This window comes from Hemicordylus capensis, chromosome 1, assembly GCF_027244095.1.
Source record: "Hemicordylus capensis ecotype Gifberg chromosome 1, rHemCap1.1.pri, whole genome shotgun sequence".
Taxonomy (NCBI): Eukaryota; Metazoa; Chordata; class Lepidosauria; order Squamata; family Cordylidae; genus Hemicordylus; species Hemicordylus capensis.
Genome location: NC_069657.1, coordinates 189,749,351 through 189,768,894, shown reverse-complemented (window position 1 = coordinate 189,768,894; position 19,544 = coordinate 189,749,351). Strand labels below are relative to the sequence as shown.

At 43.2% G+C, this 19,544-nt stretch overlaps 1 protein-coding gene across 16 annotated transcripts in view; it reads left to right on the top strand.

Moving 5' to 3' along the window:
* Positions 1-19,544, top strand: part of KCNH7 (potassium voltage-gated channel subfamily H member 7) — a 440,460-nt gene that overhangs the window by 340,278 nt on the left and 80,638 nt on the right. For 15 of the 16 annotated variants that reach the window (XM_053261721.1, XM_053261635.1, XM_053261663.1 and 12 more), the window contains 2 exons: positions 139-564; positions 13,968-14,367. In XM_053261721.1, coding sequence (XP_053117696.1) covers positions 139-564; positions 13,968-14,367 — 826 coding nt within the window. The remainder of the gene's footprint in view (positions 1-138; positions 565-13,967; positions 14,368-19,544) is intronic. The other variant, XM_053261672.1, reaches the window with a different exon arrangement.

The following is a 19,544-nucleotide window of genomic DNA, read 5'->3' as shown; positions in this document are numbered from 1 at the left end:
GCTTACTCTGTAAGTTCTGCATGAAATGGGTTTCTTTTTGTTTCTTTTATTTTCATTTTTTCTTTTAAAAAATGCTGTTCAGAAATGTTATTGCTCTAGACGTTTATCCCTTACACAGTAAATCTGTTTCCCCCTTAGGTTCTATCCTTAGGAGCAGATGTTCTGCCAGAATATAAACTCCAAACACCTCGCATCAACAAGTTTACTATATTGCACTACAGTCCTTTCAAAGCAGTCTGGGACTGGCTCATTTTACTGCTTGTGATCTACACTGCCATATTCACCCCTTACTCTGCAGCGTTTCTTCTCAACGACAGTGAAGAACAGAAAAGGCGGGAGTGTGGCTATTCATGCAACCCACTGAACATGGTAGACTTAATTGTGGATATTATGTTTATCATTGACATTCTAATCAACTTCCGAACAACGTATGTAAACCAGAATGAAGAAGTGGTAAGTGACCCAGCAAAAATAGCAATTCACTACTTCAAAGGATGGTTCCTAATTGACATGGTTGCTGCAATACCTTTTGACCTGCTGATTTTTGGATCTGGCTCTGATGAGGTAAGTTAAACATGACAAGTAGCTCTTTCTTTCTTTTTCTTTCTTTCTTTCTTTCGACATAGATTTGATATGCCTATTCTTTATTAGATGTTTGCGGCACTCCATAGGAAATTGGAGGCAGTCATTTCCATTTGGACTTTAAAAACTCAGCTATTTAAAAAAAAAAAACAACAATTTGTTATGGGGCAGCTAACAAGTAATTTTAAAAACTATTTATTATTACTATCTCAATCCCTACTAAAACAATTCCAGTCTATACAGAGCTTTGCAAAAATGTATCTCTTAAAGATGTCTTGGGCTATTGCTGCCAACCCTACCTTTGTGAAAGCCCGAAGCCATGAGAATAAAAATGTTAAGAAAATTGCCATTTTTTACATATACCGGCTAACAACAAGATTAACACTTCTCTTGTGCAATGAACAAAGATGAGCACATACAAGAAAGTCACACAGCCGAGTAGATGCTCAAAGTTGGCTTGCTCAGTCTCTTACACTATTGGTCTTGTTGCACAAGCATTGCATTTGTGCAACAAGGATTGTGGATCACTTTGCACCATTCCCTGCAACACTTATGAACCGAGGAAGAGGTTTCACAGCAGGAGGCACACCACAGGTTGTGCAAGCGTAACAGTAGTTTGGAATGCAAAGTCCAGACTTAGTGGAACTTGCTAGTGCAATATTTTTGTACTAGTGCAACCTGTTTGCACTGTTGCAACATTAGTCGGGATGTCAGCCATTGTCATTTGCAACCCATTTAATGGGGAAACTGGGTGGACCTTTAGATAAGCCAGGATTTCTTCCCTGTCTTAGATTTTAATCAGAAGAAAGATATAGGAAATATTCAGGGGCTACATAGTGCTTAACATTTCCAGGTCCAAGTCCAGCAAATTTCACTAGAATCTCTACACATAAGCAGCTTTAAGTGACAGCACAGACCTTTCCATGTGGCAGGTCATTCACATAGACCTACAAGCATGCGGATTCATCCATCACAAATGAATCAGCCCCTTTTTTGATGGAGCAGCATCCATGTTGCTGCTTTCAAAGTCTGGTCCGGATCTGGTGAGGAAGCTGAGCTAAAATTATAACTGTGAGAAAATGACAAGTTTGCTAAATAACATTCTTGCCTCTCTGCTTCTGTTTCTTCCATCCATTTGCACCTTAGTTTGCAGAGAAATTGGGTCATTTGGGGCAGGGCGGAGGCTACAGAACAGAGCCACCATAAATAGCCTGCAAGATGTCAGGCTTGTGGCAGTGCTTGTTCTACATATCTGCAAAACTACCTCTTAGGCCCGAGTCTCATGTTCATGTCTGAAGTGGGAAATTCAGCAATTCCTGGAGTGCTTCTCATGAGAGTTGTAAATGTTAGAACTCTCTGTGTGGGGTAAATTCAGAAGAAGCCTCCAACCCTCAACCAGAAGCTGTGAAATTGCAGTTGTGGAAATGAGAAACACCAATGCACAGTTTCTGGATCACAGTGGAATGCGGTGGTGTGGCTGAGATATAGAGCCATTTCTCACGGGCAGTGAAAAAGGGCTACAGGGTTTGCGGGGAGGAAGCCCTAAAGAGCTTATCTCCCTGCAGATGATCATTCTGCCTTCCCCGGGCAGGCGGATCGCCCGACCAGGCTAGCACTGGCTGCTGCCAGCAGCTCTGAGGTCGGGGTGCTGGGACGCATCACCCCACATCACCCTGCCCCCCCCCAGAGCTCCAATAAATGCACTGCATGAGTGTGTGGTGCATTATGGGGATCCCCCCACAAGTCTGCTAGCCATGGCTGCTTGTAGCCGCGGCTGACAGACGATCCAAAAAACGAGGTTAAGGAAGCACTCCCTTAACCTCATTTTAAAGGAAGGCTTCATAGGTGGGTTTGCCACTATGGTGCCACCAGGATTGGCCCGATCCCAGTGGTACACACGGACGTGCAAAACTGGGCTGGGCTCCCTTAGCCCAGTTTTGCACACACATGTGAATAGCCTCATTGTCTAAGCCATGGATTGGCGTATGAGAATAAGCCACAGTTAACCTTGGGCTGTTTCACTTTCCCCCTCATTTATCCTCCTCCTTCATGCATGAGGGAGGAGACTGAAAGTTTCCACTTTGGGTTTTAAACAAGCTGCCATTTCCCATTACATGTGAACTTGGGGAACTGGTTTATTCTAACTGTAGTTAGTTCAAACAAACAAGGATCAACCCATGGTTTAGTTTATTTATTTATTGTTGGATTTGTATACAGTCTTTCATTTAAAAAAATGCCAAGGTGGTTTACACTATTAAAAACAATACAAATCTATTAAATAATTAAAACAATTCAAATATTAAATTTAAATATTAAAAACATAAATCTATTTAAAAGTTTTAAAACGTACACAGTAAAACAATACATAGCATACATGTTTTTACTGCCTTATAAAAGTTGTAATGGAGATTGAGGAGTAGATGCTTACTGGGAGAGCACTCCAAAGCCTGGGGGCAGTGCTCGAAAAGGTCCTGTCATGCACAGACAACAACTGAACCTCCATCATTGTCAGCATATGGAGCAGAGCCCCCTGTGACGATCTTGTCAGGTGGGCAGGAAGCTTTGAGAGCACGTAGTCCTTCAGATATCTAGGGCAGCGTTCTCTCTCATTTTTCTTCATCTGTGTACAGAATGAGTTTTATTCAGTGTGGCCGTGCCCAAATTGTTATGAATTCTGGTTTGTTAAATAATCACAGTTTAACTAAACTCCTGCTAACTCAGCAAAGAGACACCAAAGTGATATTTAGCATATTTATGTTTAGCAGGGAGAGAGCAACTGGCCCTATTCACTTCCAGCACAGCATCCCTCCAGTGGCTGTTGCTGGTAACTGCCTTGTGTTTCTTTTTAGATTGTGAGCCCTTTGGGGACAGGGGACCATCTTATTTATGTATTGTTTGTTTTTCTGTGTCAGCCGCTTTGAGAACTTTGGTTGAAGAGTGGTATATAAATATTTGTTGTTGTAGTAAACCATAGTTTCCTGTACTTGGATGCAATGGGAAACAGTTTTATTTAAGAGCAAAAGTAGAAACCCAAACTCTCCCTCTTGCATGTGGAACAAAGGGAAAAGGTGAGTGTGAGTCCAAGGCTTGCTGTAGCTCACTCTCTTAAAACTAAGCCATAGGTTAAATCTGAACCAAGCACAATGTTGCAACAGCAGGCAAAGGTATTTAGGAAGTCAGGTATTCCAATAACTTTCCCTAAAGCACTCCTAGAGCAGAAAATATTTGGCTGTATAGTTGACTAGTATGAACTATGAACTGTGCACCTTCCTAACAAGTGGAAACTTCTGCCATCTCTGTGCTCTAAAAGTGGATTCAATGAGTTATGTTTTCCCAAGTGCTTACTATGGCAACTATTCTGTTCTGGCCGACCTTTTTGACTTGTGTGCCACAACACAAATCCTGCTTGTGAGATGCTGTGCTCTGCAGTACATATCCAGGCTTGGTTTGTTTTTTTGCTCTAATCTACTTAACCCCTGGGGAACAAGCAGAGTATAGAAGAGACAGATCTCTCTGTGCCAGAGCCCCCGATATCTAGACCCATCTGATCCTGTTCAGGAGTGCCAGAAACTCTTCTTACTAGTGCCATATCTAAACTTTATATTGGCTGTCTGTGGCATAATTGTTTTGTTTCTTTCACACCAACAACTCCAGCAGTTTTCCTACCTTGAGCCAAACAATGACTGACACTAGCTTCCATATGCTTAGGGTTGGGGTGTGTTCATATAAAGGAGGAATTTACAATGACTTCAATACATCAACAGCCAGGGCCGTCCTTAGGGCATGGCAAGCAGGGCAACTGTCCCGGGCCCCACTTTTAAGCCCCATGGGAATTAACTGGAAGGCGGCCCCGCACTGGCTGATTTGCCCCGGGCCCCGCACCCCACCAGGGCTCTCAGAGGACAGCCCTGTCAACAGCACGGTGTCATGCATACAGCTAGCAGCAGTATTCAGCTTTTTTCTTGACCATTTGCCCTTAATGTATAGTATATGCATCCTTAAAAAATTGCACTTTTAAAAACATGTTGGTGGGATATTCCGTCATTTCTAATAGGCTTTCCAAGGGTTTTCCCATTTCGTGTGTGTGTGTGTGTGTGTGTGTGTGTGTGTGTGTGTGTGTGTACACATACACACACACACACACCAATGCCACTTTACCACCAGAGCAGCAATATTTTTAAAAAAGAGGAGGAAACCCGTTGGAATGCCTACTAGAAATGATGAAGCATTCCATGGAGGTGAAAGAGGAGGCAGGGAAGGAGAAGGGAGCAGAGGTGGCAGCAATGTGGATGGCCCAGATTTACTTCAATTTTTGCTTATTTAGGCTTATATGCACATCAAGGCGGTTTATATATTCTCATCCTAACTCATGCTAAGTTAAGCCACTTCACTCTGCAGTAAAGTTGGCAGTCCGGAAAAGGTCCTTGGGGTGATATTTTTAAAAGATCGCATTTTGGCAGATGCCCACGGCAAAGATCCCAAACCTTATATAGGCTTCAGTCCACATCTGAAAGCCTTCACAGATGACTGGCATTCTCTTCAGCGCTGAGGAAACAGAAAAGTAACCTTAACTATGCTCCAGTCTTTCCCTGCAGACTCAGCAGCAGCGGGGGCGTGGGGGGCAGCGTGTTTCAATTTTTGTTGCTCTCTCTTTCCTCCATTTTTATTTCTAGAAATCTGTCCCTGAGAGCTGCGCAGCCGGGGCTGTGGGAAAAGACTGGAGCATACTTCAGCTCCAGCCTGTTTGCATCTCTGCAGGGTTTCTGCTGTTTTTATAGCCCTGCAGAGAATGTCAGCCATTAATGTGAAACACAGATTAAACTGTAATGTGACCATTTATTTTACCAATCACAAGATTCAAATATATATGATGTCTGTAGCCACTGAACGGGGGGGGGGGGAATACTGTAAGCTTGTACTTTCAATGTTGGCTGGCTCTACCCATGATAACTCTCCCTGGCGCTTTCCAGATTAGACCCTGCTGCGGGGTCATGTTGGATCTCAGAAGTGTGCTTCCACACTTCCTGTGTTGTGACACCGCAGTCCCTACGTGGACAGTAGGGTGCCGTTCACATTGCCAATGCCTTGTCTTGAATTTAATCATTGCGATATAGAGCTAGGACGTCGTATATCTGGCGGAAAGAAGTTAGTTGCTGCAAGACTGCTCCCCCTGCTGTTTACATTTTCAATGTGACTTGCCTGAACGGAGGCATTTTGTTGCTCTTGAGCAGCTAGTCTGGAAAGCGCCCCTATGAACAGAGTATCATTTGGGTTGTAGAAACTTGCACACATTTAGATGTTCTCTCAGACATAAAGTTAACCAGATGACCTAGGGTCAGTCATTGTCCCTCTGTCTACCTAATTAAAGAGTTATGATATAGGTGATAATCCTAAAATCTGTCACCCTGTGGGAAGGAATCCAGGGCAGAGAGGGAGTCAACAAGCAAAGACAATATCAGACACATGATCCCACTGGACTGTATAGCTGCTTTGGAGACTCTGGTTATGAACAGGATACAAACCTGCTAAATAAATAAATAAATGTGGGTGCCATTCTGAGATTTTTGGAGGGAAGGAAGATACAAATGTGACAGAAATACGGGGAGTCAACCCATACAAATCAATTCCTATCAATAGTGATCATGTTTTCTAACCCCCTGGCCCCACAAATACATCATCATCACATGGCTACCAATTTAAACTATGTTGAGCAATAGTCAGAATGTTTATTCCAGGTGCCCAATGCAAGTTATCAATTTACAAAATTCCTTTCCTTGTTTGTTTGGGGGAGGGGGTGGATGTACATGCAAGGTTTTTTGTTATGTTTTGCTTTGCTTTTTACTTTCTCTGTAAGAGATCTTTAGTGGATTTCATTATTTTTTGGCCTGGATTTCACCTTTTGCTGTTGCTTTTTTATTCTTGGCCCTTTTGACCTTATTATTTCTGTAGTGATCCTTTTATAGTAAGAACGGTAGTGAATGTAAAATTTCCACAGTACGATATCTTTCACTAATGATCATTTCCAGCCACAAAGTTGCTTTTAAAAAGAAATAAATTTCCCCATTATCTCAGGATCCATCCCGTAATAAGACCCCTGCTAACCATTGTGGAAACCATCATTTTTTATTAAATGACACCACTTTCAAAGGCATCACCCGGTGTGTTCGCTAAGGTTTAGAAATCCTTGGCTTCCCGCTGTTTTTAGAAAGGCCATGAGAGATAACAATCAAAATACTGTGTGCCATATCACAGGCACACTTTTAGGTGTGCATTCATTGTACTTATTGTTGGGCTAGGATCAGGCACCCAGATGCTAAGAATACTGTATGTGCTATTGAGATTGCCTTATTTTAGACTCACTTGAAATCAGTGGTTTTATAACACCATGCTGGTACAACAGCGCGAAGACTTGTTTAGATAGTAGATACGTTGCAAGATTTTAATGAGCATCTTCCCAAGCACTGTTATTTTTCTGCTCATGTGATATACCTCTGTTAAATACATCGACACTAGGTTGATTCCCTGCTCAGAAGGGAGCATCATTATTTAAAAGCCATTCTAGTGCCCCCATATCAAGAAATTATCTTCTGGACACGGATTGCTGTCTCTAAATGTAGACTTTCCAGAAGTAAACCTACAATGGACTCTTATGCAGATTTTTGTTTTGGATCAGTTGTGACAAGGAGATGCATGAATGGGCTTGGCAGAAATGAGCAACACTAGGAAATTTGCAATGCATGTGTGCTGGGTGGTGTAAGCCACAATTTTTTTTAGACTTTCTGCCTGCAGGGAACACTTTCTAGTCCACAGAATCTTTGCATTTTGCAAAGGATTCTGGGGCATGTTCATGTGGGGGCACTGCCCACATCTGGAGACTCAGTGAATGACCTGAGTGAACAGCCCACACTTAACTCTCCCTTGTGGACTGCACATTACGGGGAAGGCCAATGGTGGTGGGGCAGGGGGCCTCTTTCCATGTCTACTTTCAAGACATCCAGCTTTTAAAGATGACCGAAAATCAGGAGCACACATAGCTCCTTAAGCTGTGTAGGACTCTTGTCCTACCTCTTAGCAATAGTGTGAACTACCTTAGAATGTCGCTGCAGCTGCACCTCTCTTCTCCCTATAAGTAAAAGGAATTGGGGCAAAGATGTTGAGGGGAGGGCCAATGAAGGGCTGGTGAAGTGACCAAAGCAGTTTGGCTGCGATAGAAGCACATTGCCAGTCCAAAGCTCTGAATTGGGACCACTTCAAAGTCTGAGACGGCCCCAAGATCAAATCAAGTCTTCTTCACGCAGGTCTGAAAAATGCCTTCCACAGTCAGATAGACCAGTACATCTTAATACGTTCACTGGTCTGCTTCATCAGCTCCTAGTATATATTGCCCTTCAGCCAAAGCACCACTAACCATAAATCATAAACCCTCCTCATTATCTTCCTTTGCACCCATTCTGGCTCTGAAAAGGAGCAAAGGAAATCTATTGAGGCCAATAGAGAGCTGGCCTCAATACACTTCTTTCCTCTCCATTCCCTGGCTAGCCAGAGCAACAACAGAATAAGATGGAAAGTGTGCCAGTGGCAACTTACACACTGCTGCTGGGAGACTGGAGTGTGTGTGGTGGGGGGGGTGGGGGGTGGCCCAGCACCGGTTTAGCAGAGGTGGCCAATCTGTCACCGCCATTAATCTGATGTACATGCAAAAGTAATGAATACTAACTACAATAAAACACAGAAAATATATAATATAATAATGGAAGTATATGGTAATGAAAATTATAATGTACCAAATGATGAAAAACAAAGACAATGTATATATAAAGACAACTGGACAAAAAACACTGCACAGAAAACTCGGACTGTATAAACAATACAATTTTGTTTTTGATCTTGATAAACAATCAAAATCAAATCTGATTTTTTTTATACAGCCTGAGTTTTCTGTACAGTGTTTTTGTCCAATTGTCTTTGTATATAGTTTTCATCATATGATGCATCCTATTACTATCATATGGTACATCCAATGTTAACTATTTTAATGTTTACATGATTTTAATTGTAAACTGCCCTGAGATTCAAGTTTTGGGTGGTATAGAAATACGTTAAATAAATAAATAAGTTCTAGACAACATATAATATAGTGATTATATATTCAATATTACAATATACTTTATTATATTATATATTCAATATTACAATATACTTCCACTATATCATATATTTTCTAGAGTTTGTTTGTTTGTTTGACATTTCTATACTGCCCAAAAATTGCATCTCTGGGTGGTTTACAATTAAAATTATTTAAACATTGAAATCATTTTAAACCCAACATTAACACTAATAAAACTATAAATCTAATTAAAAGCCTGGGTGAACAAATATGTCTCCAGTGCCTTTTTAAAAATTGCCAGAGATGGGGAGGCTCTTATTTCAATAGGGAGTGCATTCCAAAGCCCAGGGGCAGCAATGAAAAAAGGCCTGTCCTCAAGTAGCCACCAGATGAGCCAGTGGCAACCATAGACGAACCTCTCCAGATGATTTCAACGTGTGATGAGGCTTATGGTGAAGAAGATGTTCTATTAAATTCCATGAATCTTATTTTGCTGCTCGATTCAAGCTCAAATCGAATAGCAAAACACTCAAATTGATTCATTGAAACAGCACCTCTTGCCGGCTGTTTCAAAGAGTCAACTCCAATAGAGTTGAGTGATTTGGCCATAGGGAACAATGGGAAACTCAGAACACCCTATTGTTCCCCATGGGTAGGTCCTAGGACACCAAAGTGGGTTGGGTGGTAGGGCATGATGCGGGGGAGGGTGCTACCTACCACCCAACCCACAAGATTCTAGCTCAAATAGGGGCTTATTCAATTAAAATTTGAATCAGGCCCTTTATTCAAGGGGTGATTTAATTGGAGTTCGAATCACTCAAATCACCCTGATTCAAGCTCAAACCAATTCGACTCAAATTGGTTTGCACATCTGTAATATTTTCCGCATTTTATTGTAATTGGTACTCATTACATTTGCATGTACATCATTCTATATGAATACTACATCTTTTTGGTTTCTACTACCATTAATCTGCCACCTAAGACAATTGCTTCAGCGTAATCAACATGGAAATACAGGAGGCAATTATTCTTATGCTTACAGGAATTCTTTTTGAATTTCTTAAGAAAGAAGTGTGTTTAATGGGGTGGGGGAGTGGATGTGACTCAGTTAAGGCTGAGCTGAACCCCACCTGTTCCATTTTCGCTACCCATCTGCAGGAGGTGAAAATTTGGGGGTGGGGTACATCTATAATTATAAGGAGACACAGCTAAAGGGTTAGGGGTTCAGCAGCAGTGGTCTTCCAGTAGGCAAGGAATGATAGCAGCCATTTTCTTCTTATAATGCCCCAGAGAACAACCCAACCTCAATATGTTGCATGTGGAAAGTTGCTAAGGATTTATTTAAGCTTTAGAGGAGGGGACGGCAGCAGCAAAAATTGCCTGTGTTTTTAGAGCCCTTATAGGGAGCTGCATATAAGCCTGTTAAAAGACCTTTTACCTCGCCATGGAATGGATGGAACACAGTAATCTAGTTTTATCCCTATATTGCAAATGATGGGCACTGTGGCTGAGGCACTAAAGCCACTGTGTGAGTTTGTGGCTGAGAGCCAGTGTGGTGTAGTGGTTAGAGTGCTGGACTAGGACCGGGGAGACCCGAGTTCAAATCCCCATTCAGCCATAATACTAGCTGGGTGACTCTGGGCCAGTCACTTGTCTCTCAGCCTAACCTACTTCACAGGGTTGTTGTGAGGAGAAACTCAAGTATTTGGTACACCGCTCTGGGCTCCTTGGAGGAAGAGCGGGATAGAAATGTATGTATGTATGTATGTATGTATGTAAATAAATAAATAAATAAATAAATAAATAAATAAGGCAGAGTTCCACAAACCTTGATCCCCAGATGCTGTTACACAACTCCCACTATCCTCAATGACAATCAATAACCTTTGTGGCTGGGGAGGATGAGAGCTGTAATCCAACAACATCTGGGGACCCAAGTTTGAGAACCCCTGGGCCAAGGCAAGATTTGACTGAAGGATTTCTTGGTTCACAGCTCTACACACTGAAACAACAGCCCTCTTCCAAGCAGACACATGGCACTGCCCATGAGAGATGGCATTGCCATTAGCCGAGCTATTTCTTCACAGCTTTGTGCTCCTTCTTGTCAAAATTATCTTGGTGCTTCACTTTCTGGATACCAAAGCCTGCTAGATTCATGCATGGTATTTGTGTAAGGAAAAACCCTAGAAGAAACATGGCAATGTTAGTAGTTAGACACACTTTTGAAATCGCCCACAGTGGATGTCAGTTCCGCTGCCAGTTTCTTAATTTGTTGGCACTGCCATTATGTAGCAGTGGCACAGCTAGCTGCTATTACTGAGCTCCCGCAATGTGTTGCTGAAGGAAGAAAGTTGCAGATTTGGTATAAATAGAAGATGTTGTTTTCAGCCAACATGGCCCATGGAGCTTCTCCCCCCTCCCACCCCCGCTTTCTTATTTCAGAGCTACTATTAGTGAGATCGAAACTCAGCAACACATAAAATATACAAGGGTTTAATAAAACATTTAAAATGGCACTTAGAGGAAAGAAGCTAGTTGGGCCTGGCTGCTCCCATCAGAGCTTTAAGTGTTTTCAGCTGTTAAACAAAATGTATTATACACGCCTTCCTAAAAGAAAAAGAGGTGTGGGGGGCAAAATATATGCAAATGTTGTGTTGTTATTTACTGTGCTTTAAAATTACACTCTCAGTCTTAATAGATAGGAAGGGCAAAGGGGCTTTCTGTGCTTGCTATATATAATACTGTAGCCCGTGCTCAGTTGTATAAGATTAATAATGGATAAGCCTCTGTAATTGCCAACTATAGAATGTTTTGAAGCAAAATTAGAAAGCAGCAAAACATTCCTGATCTGCAGTTTGAATTGTGTACATATCCTGGTAAAGCGTAGCCAGTATTTACAAGCTGAACATCTTGAATTGCATAAGCTCAACTGGAGCGAAATCGGAACAATGGGGAATAAGCCTGATTGCACAGAAATGAGACCTATGCATAGGGCTGCACTTCAAAGTCCTGAACATGGACAGACACCGGGATCAGAGCAGGGGCAGTTATAGGAGTTTTTCCTTCAGTGCCTCCTTTACCAAATCCCTAAACTTCAGTTTTACACATGTGTATTTACTGGTGAAAAGCAAGCCCAGTATACACACATGTACACACTCCATAGTCTCCCAGCTATATAAACTCTGTACTCTGGAGTTCTTCTACTAGTATAAATGGGACTGTCTTGAAGTAATTGTGTAGAGCATGGGTTCCCAACAGGAGGTGGTAATACCTCTAGGTATTACTTAAAAATTAAAAATTCCTTAATTACTTAATTAAAAATTCCTTAAAATCCTTAGTGTTGGGATTTTTCCATAGACACTGAGCAATAGGGTTAGCGGGGAGGAAGCTCTGAAGAGCTTACCTCCCTGCAGACTAGCAGTGTCCTTTCCTTGGGCGGGCAGATCGCCCACCCAGATGAGGACTGGCTGCTGCAGGTAGCAATGAGGGCTGGGGTGCCGGGATGCATCTGGGATGCAAGTACACAGTCCATTATGGGGATCCCCCCTCCCCTCCCTGAGAGTGCTGCAGTCTGCTTGCCACAGCTGCTTGCAGCCACAGCTGACAGGTGATCGAAAAAATGAGGTTAAGCTTGCTCCCTTAATCTCATTTTGGAGGGAGGCTCCATAAGTGGGTTTGCTGCCATGGTGCTGCCGCGATCAGTGGTACGCACACAGGTGCAAAACTGGGCTGGGCTTTCTGCATGCGTGTGTGAATAGCCTCATTGTCTCCATTGTTTGTATGGGGCATACTTCTTTAATTTGAATGAATCTATGTACAGGCTTGGGGGCAGAGTCACAGTGTTTTGTTTGTCTGCTCCTCACTTGCTGACTTGTATGCAAACTGAGAGGTTCTCCCTTTCTCTCTGCATAAGACACTGTTGTTTTCTTAGCCTATGGTTAATTAGTAATAAATATCAAGCTCTTGTTTCTCAGTTAAAATAAACTTCCTGTGTGATCACTTATACAACACTTGAAGGGCTGCCAGAGGATACTCAGAACCCTCCTGACTCCCCATGCTGCAGCTATGCTGTTCCCAACTGAGGATCACTGGCTTGAAGCCGACATCCTCAGTGATATGTCTGTCGCAGATGGGGCTGGAGGATAGTGAAGACTCACCTCTTTTGCTCCTGATTGGTTGGCTCCTGATGAATTCCTCCCTTCAGCCTGACATACAGGTTTAAAAAAATTAGCACTGAATATTCCCACTGAAAGTAATAGGACAAGTAAATGTGTCCCATTAATTTCAGTGGAAGTACCCATGAGTAACTTCTGGATGTAAGCCAGTGCCTGGAGTAGCCTGTCTCATAATATATACATTATACCTGCACTTAAACAATTGCACTGGCTGCTGATATGCTTCCTAGCAAAATACAAAGTGTTGGTTATTGCCTTTAAAGCCCTGAATGATTTGCGTCTGGGTTACCTTGGAGAGCACCTTCTTCTCCATGATCCCCACTGCACATTAAGGTCATCTGGAGAGGTCTGCCTCCGGCTGCCACCGGTACATCTGGTGGTGACTCGGGATCAAGCCTTGTGTACAGCTGCTCCTAGGCTGTGGAATGCACTCCCCACAGAAATCCATGCCTTTACACCATTACTGGCTTTCAAGAGAGCTCTTAAAACTTATTTCTTTGGTCTGGCCTTCTAGAACTGTTTTTAATTGTGTTAATCTGTTTTTGAATTGTTTTAAACTGTTTTATATTGTTTTGGATTTTGATTGTGTGTTTTTTTAATTGACTATATCTTTGGTTTTTTGTTGTGAACCGCCCAGAGCTCATAGGGCAAGACAGAAAAATAAGTAAACAAATAACTGCCCGTGCCCATTTATTTATTAGATCCTGGCATATGTCTTCTAATTTAAAATCTGACGAGTTCTCACAAGAGGAGTTGTAGCTTAGTGGTAGATCATGTTTTGCATGCAAAAAGTCCAAGATTCAATCCCTAGTTTCTCCAGACAGAGCTGGGAAAGATCCGTCTGAAACCCTGGGGAGCTGCTGCTGGTCAGTGTAGACAATACTGTTTTAGAGGGACCAATGTCAGACTCGGTATAAGGCACCATAACTATCTAAAAAGAAATCCAGGGATCCTATTTATGTAGGCTGCGAGTTTGTAAGTGCTGATTTCTAAATAAGTAATTTTCCTTATCTTCCCCTTTGGGGAGTTTAAAATACAGACTCTGTTTTAGCCATGTAAATCCATTCCTAACAGTGTGATTTGCATTTGTTTCCCCACAGACAACAACCCTAATTGGCCTTCTGAAGACTGCAAGACTGCTCCGTTTGGTGAGGGTTGCTCGGAAACTGGACAGATATTCAGAATATGGTGCTGCTGTTCTGATGCTACTTATGTGCATATTTGCACTCATCGCTCACTGGCTCGCTTGCATTTGGTATGCCATCGGGAATGTGGAAAGGCATTATCTGTCTCCTAAAATTGGCTGGTTGGATTCACTAGGACAGCAATTGGGCAAACATTATAATCAGAGCGATGGCAGCTCTGGACCATCCATCAAGGACAAATACGTCACGGCACTTTATTTTACCTTCAGCAGCCTGACCAGTGTAGGATTTGGAAATGTGTCTCCAAACACCAACTCAGAGAAAATCTTTTCCATTTGTGTCATGCTGATTGGCTGTAAGTAGAACTCTTTTGCATTTCCACTCCTCCCTGTCCCCCACCCCACTCACTGCACAAATATTACAATATTGCCATCTGCTGAATACTAAAGAAGTATTTGGGTAGAGGAGTGAAGGTGAAGGGCATAGACCCATTGCAAATATAACAAAATTCCTGTAAGGAAAACGTTGGCCAGTTTTTCCCCAATGTCGGAATTTCCCAGGGCTCGTTGGTGCTTAGTCAGGCACCTGCTTTCAGTGCCAGGGCTCAGCAGTGAAATGCATTACGTTATAATAAATATAAGAGTGCCCCTGAGTATGTGGAGAGTACATTTCCTTAACCGCTAATTACCCATCAGAAACACCAGACATTTTGAATTAGGGGTTAAGGGCTTCTAATGCAAAATAAATAAATAAAATGAATTCCACATAGGATTCAGTCCTGACACTTCTCCCACTGGCTAAGGCCTATTTATAGTATCTCTGAGGGCCATTTCACAGTCAGAATCTATACCAAGGGAAACGGTCTATTAGCAAGCTTCACTACATAATTCCCTCTGCTCAGCCTTCTCTGGAATATAATAAATATAAGAGTCCAAGTAGGAGTTTATTTACACTCTGGAATGCCCTGTGTCTCTTCTCTTTTCTCAGCCCCTTCAGCAACTTGGATAAATAATACAAATAAATAATAATAATAATAATAATAATACCATCAATGAACTATTTTTCACGCCAATATGTTATATTTTACAACAATGAACATCCTCTTAACTCTAGTTTTTGAAATTCCAATATTATTTTTGAAGGAAAATACAAAAACATTGTCACTGTGGTTAGCATCTGGTCTTCTGCATTGCCTTCTGTGCTCAGTAGGCAGGGAGCAGGACATGTTTATGAAGCCTGTTGGGTCACTGGCCCTCCAGCTGCTTTTGCACTACAACTCCCATCACCCCCAGCCACAGTAGCCAATAGCCAGGGATGGTGGGAGTTGAAGTCTAACAGCTGCAGGAGGACCAAAGTCGTACGACTTTGGCTTGCAGGAATCAGTTCCATAAGATACACAGTGGAGCCTCACTTTATATATTCATATGAAATTAGTATATGGCGTTGGGGAGTGGCATAAGAGTGGCAGACTCTGCCCCCAGTATAGCTGGGTTTGTTAGAATATCTGCAGGGAGCCCCCACATACACCAGTGAAGAGTTACAGGTGTTCTAATGCAGGAGTTTCCAACCTTCCCCCCCCCGCCCCCGATATATTTGCATGCAACTGCCTTCACCCCACCCCCAGCTGCAGTGGCTTATGGCCATTGTTGCCAAGGCTGATGGGAGTTGTCGACCAATCACATCTGAGGTCCCGAGGCTGGGAAGCTTTGTTCTAATGAACTCACTTAGGTCGAGAGCAGAGTCAGCTCTGCCCCCTCCCTGCCCCTCCCCCGCCACCCCGCACATTTCTTCCCCATGAAAAAATGCTTGACAGGAGTTTGGTTCCTCAAAAATGTTGTGTACTGTTATAACTGGGGGCTTAGGAAGACAGAGGTGAGAAGGGGCGTAGCAAGGTTGGAGTGAGCCCAGAGACAAGATTTTAAAATGCCCCCCCACCACCACCACCCTCACTGAAGCTCAGCTCATGAAGTAAAGACATCTTAAATGAGACTCAATAGTGGTAACAAAAAGCCTAGTAAAAATTCACAAATTGTGGACGATGAAAATCATGAGATTTTCTAGAAGAAAGACATGCTGTTCTGGCAGCTCCAGGTCTTAACACTCACATCCATTTTGGAGGATGAATACAACTGAAGGAAGCCCGGGCGGGTGCACGGCTGGGGGAGACAGTCATGTGACTTGCCTCTGGGGGTCCCCCAAGGCAGTGGGCCCCCAGACAACTGCCTCCCCTTGCTGTATTATTATTATGCCCCTGGAGGTGAGAGAGATTTCTGGCTTTGGCTCTCTGTAGGGGACAACAGCCAGTTTAAACATAAGATCTTTTTGTTTCACTGTTATCACTTTTGTTCAAATGTACATGTATGGATATATGGGAGTTGACCATCAAAAAGGCACATCTGCCCATTTATTAATTAACTTGGGGGGGTCTATATCTCATTTTATAGCTTCAAGAGGCTCTCAACGTGACTTGTAAAAATGATCACAATTAAATCACAATAAGGCTGTTCGCACAACCAGCCTAGGGCAGCCCGGCCTGTGTTCGGCTGGTTGTGTTAGCACAGAGATCCATGCAGATCCCGGTGTTGCCCACCCGCCTAAGCCTGCTTTCAAGCCTGGCTTGTAGCTGAGGTTAAAGGTGCGAGCACACCCTTAACCCAACTGCTGGGATCATGTGTCTCCTCAGGCTGCATGGAGCCTGAGGAGGCACGGGGGGGGGGCGGGGGGGGAGACTCATGGGGTTATCCTCCAATGCACCATGCTCATCGTGTGGTGTATTGTGAGTAGAGGTGGACTAAGCATTTTGCCACCTGTAGAAACCAAATATTTGCCGCCCCTATCTCTCCCAGATTCTATTTCTCCTCCTCCCCTTGTCTCCTCTCAAGGAAACTTTGTTGGGCTACAGCAAGTCTGTTTCCTAAGCAGCCCCCCCGCCCCCGCCCCCATTAAAAAATCTTGCAAAGGCATTGGGCTCAGCAGAAGGAAGACAGAGCAAGCCGGTAAGTGGGGTCACCCCCGCCCCCTTTCTCTGCCTTGCCTTGCAGTATGCGTGTGTAATTGTATATCATCATAGAACTGTTTAATTTGCTCCCCTTAAGCACAACACACCAAAACTCCCTCTGCAATCTCTCCTGAGAGCAAAGCAAAGCACGAGGTTGATTGCACTCTGCGGGTTATTTGCAAAGAGGCACCACACAAACACTCACTCTCTCTCTCTCTTTTTTCAAGGCGAGCAAAATATGAAAAGGAGTTCCCTTTAGATACTTGCAGAAACGAGTATGCCCTCCTTGGCTTCAAGGTTCCCCCACCCGGTGGTTCTTTTAATGTACTAGACTTGTCTGCTTTTGACTGAGATTGGGTCAGATATGTTATATATTGACATGGATTAAGTTTCCCTCCTGAATAGAACAATGTGCGGGCAGGAAGAGAGCACTGCCACCTAGCTAGTTCTTAATAAAAACGGCTGCAGGGGAGGGGGTGGGCGGGGGGCCAATACCGGAGCAGCCTTGGCTTGCAAGCGGAGCACACTCAACTTTACCACTCTCTCCCTCCCTCTCTTTCTCTCCCTCTCTCCTTCCACCTCTTCCTCTTTCCTCCTCCTTCCTCCCTCCAGTTATCTGTCGCCAGGACCCCCTTGCCTTTTCTTATTTGGCATGACTGATTAGCCAGAGCCTGACTGGTTGGCTGACTGCTCAGCAAGAGCCCTTCCAGTCACCCAGACCTTGGTTGAGAAATGCAAGTGGGGCTAATGGAAGCTGATAGGCAGGCCGGGGCTGACAGTGGCAGATTAACACATAGGTAAACTTGCCGCTCCTCAGAAATTGCCACGGTAGGCAAGTGCCAACTTTGCCTGTGTGTTAATCCACCACTGACTGTGGGATACCCAGAGGCCGGAACCACGAGTCCCAGCCTTGAATGATTCGCACTGCAGCAGAGCAGCGCGGGTCGTCTGGGCATGTGGCAGTGTGCAGCAGTCTTCTAATATGGTAATCTGGGGGAAGGGAAGGGAAGCACAGCCTTCCCCCACAACCTACCCACCCCCACCCTGTCATGCAAATGTCCTCAATATAATTTTTAAAACAAAACAGTGTGACCATGATCTAAAACACCAAGGGCATATCAGTCAACAAAAGACTGCCCCAAAGCCATGTCTTGATCATCTTTTGGAAGCTTATTAAATAGCTTTTCTGAAAAGCATGTTCCATAACCCTGAAGCAGCCACTGTATAGGCCCTGCTCCTTGAAGCCACCTAGCTTACAACCAAGGAGGGAGATTCTAAGCAGAGACTCTTTAGATTATCTCAAAGCATGTGCAGATGTGTATGGGAGAATAATGTCCTTAAGACATCTTGGTCTCATCAAATTCCACAGTGTTATATTTCCAAAATCTCAGTCTTTCAGATCAAACAAAATGCCCAGTGATTTAAACTGGCATCCAAGCCCATTAACATATTCCTGGGGCAGGAGAAGTGTCAGAGGCTTGTGAAGGACCACATGAACAGGAAATCTACACAGTTCTGTCAAATACATACTCCTACGGAAAGTAATTCACCTTATATGGTCTAATTATGCTAGTCCTTTCATAGGGTTCAACTTGAGGCTGCAAACATGATTTTGGAAATCCTACAAAAAATTATGTGTTGTTTTTGGTTTAAAATTTGTTTTCGTTTATGTACTTCATTCATTTCAAGAATACTTGAAAGATGTGTTGGAAGCCTGCAGTCCAAGTTTTAAAATAACTTTAAAGAGGGCACACCACTACAGTGCTATGTCTGATGTTCTCTATTTCCCCTCTGCTCTAGTCAGCATACTTTGCTACAGGGAATATGCTAGAAAGATGCAAGAATAAAATAGGTCAGCCTTGGTTCTTCTGACAGTGCAGAGGGAAGGCAGCATGTGGCATATAATTGATACCACTTTTTTCCTCAAGGGTTCTAACTCTTCCAGATATTCAAGGAAATATCTTGATAGGGAAGTTGCTGATAAGAGACACATTTTTGTTTGTCTTTAATCCAGCCTTATCCAGAAAATCTTGTCGTCGTTTCAGTGATAGTGTCATCTGTCATAGGCTTAAGGCTGTAGGATGTGGTCCACTCTGAATGTATGAAAAATGGAAGTGACAGAGCAATTATTTATATTTATTTACAGTCATCCCTTACCAACTGCGAGGGTTCCATTCTGGGAAAACCTCATGGTTGGCAAACTCACTGTTGGGAAGGCATTAACATAAATGGGAAACAGGGAGTTAGGGGAATCACGGTCATGAAAAGACTGTAAAATACAGTTTAAAATAGGGGGGGAAATCACTCCCAAACCCTTGAAGATCAACCCCTGAGCCCCGGAAATCTTAAAAAAAACCCCAATTACCAAAAAATTTCACCAAATCCAGATTCTCGGCTCACGGTTGGTGAGACCTGCCACAATTTCCCAGTCGCGGATACTTAAACCCTCAATTGGGAAACCCACAGTTGGCAAGCAATGACTGTTTTTATTGTTAAATTTCTATACCACCTTTCATTAAAAATCTCAAGGCAGT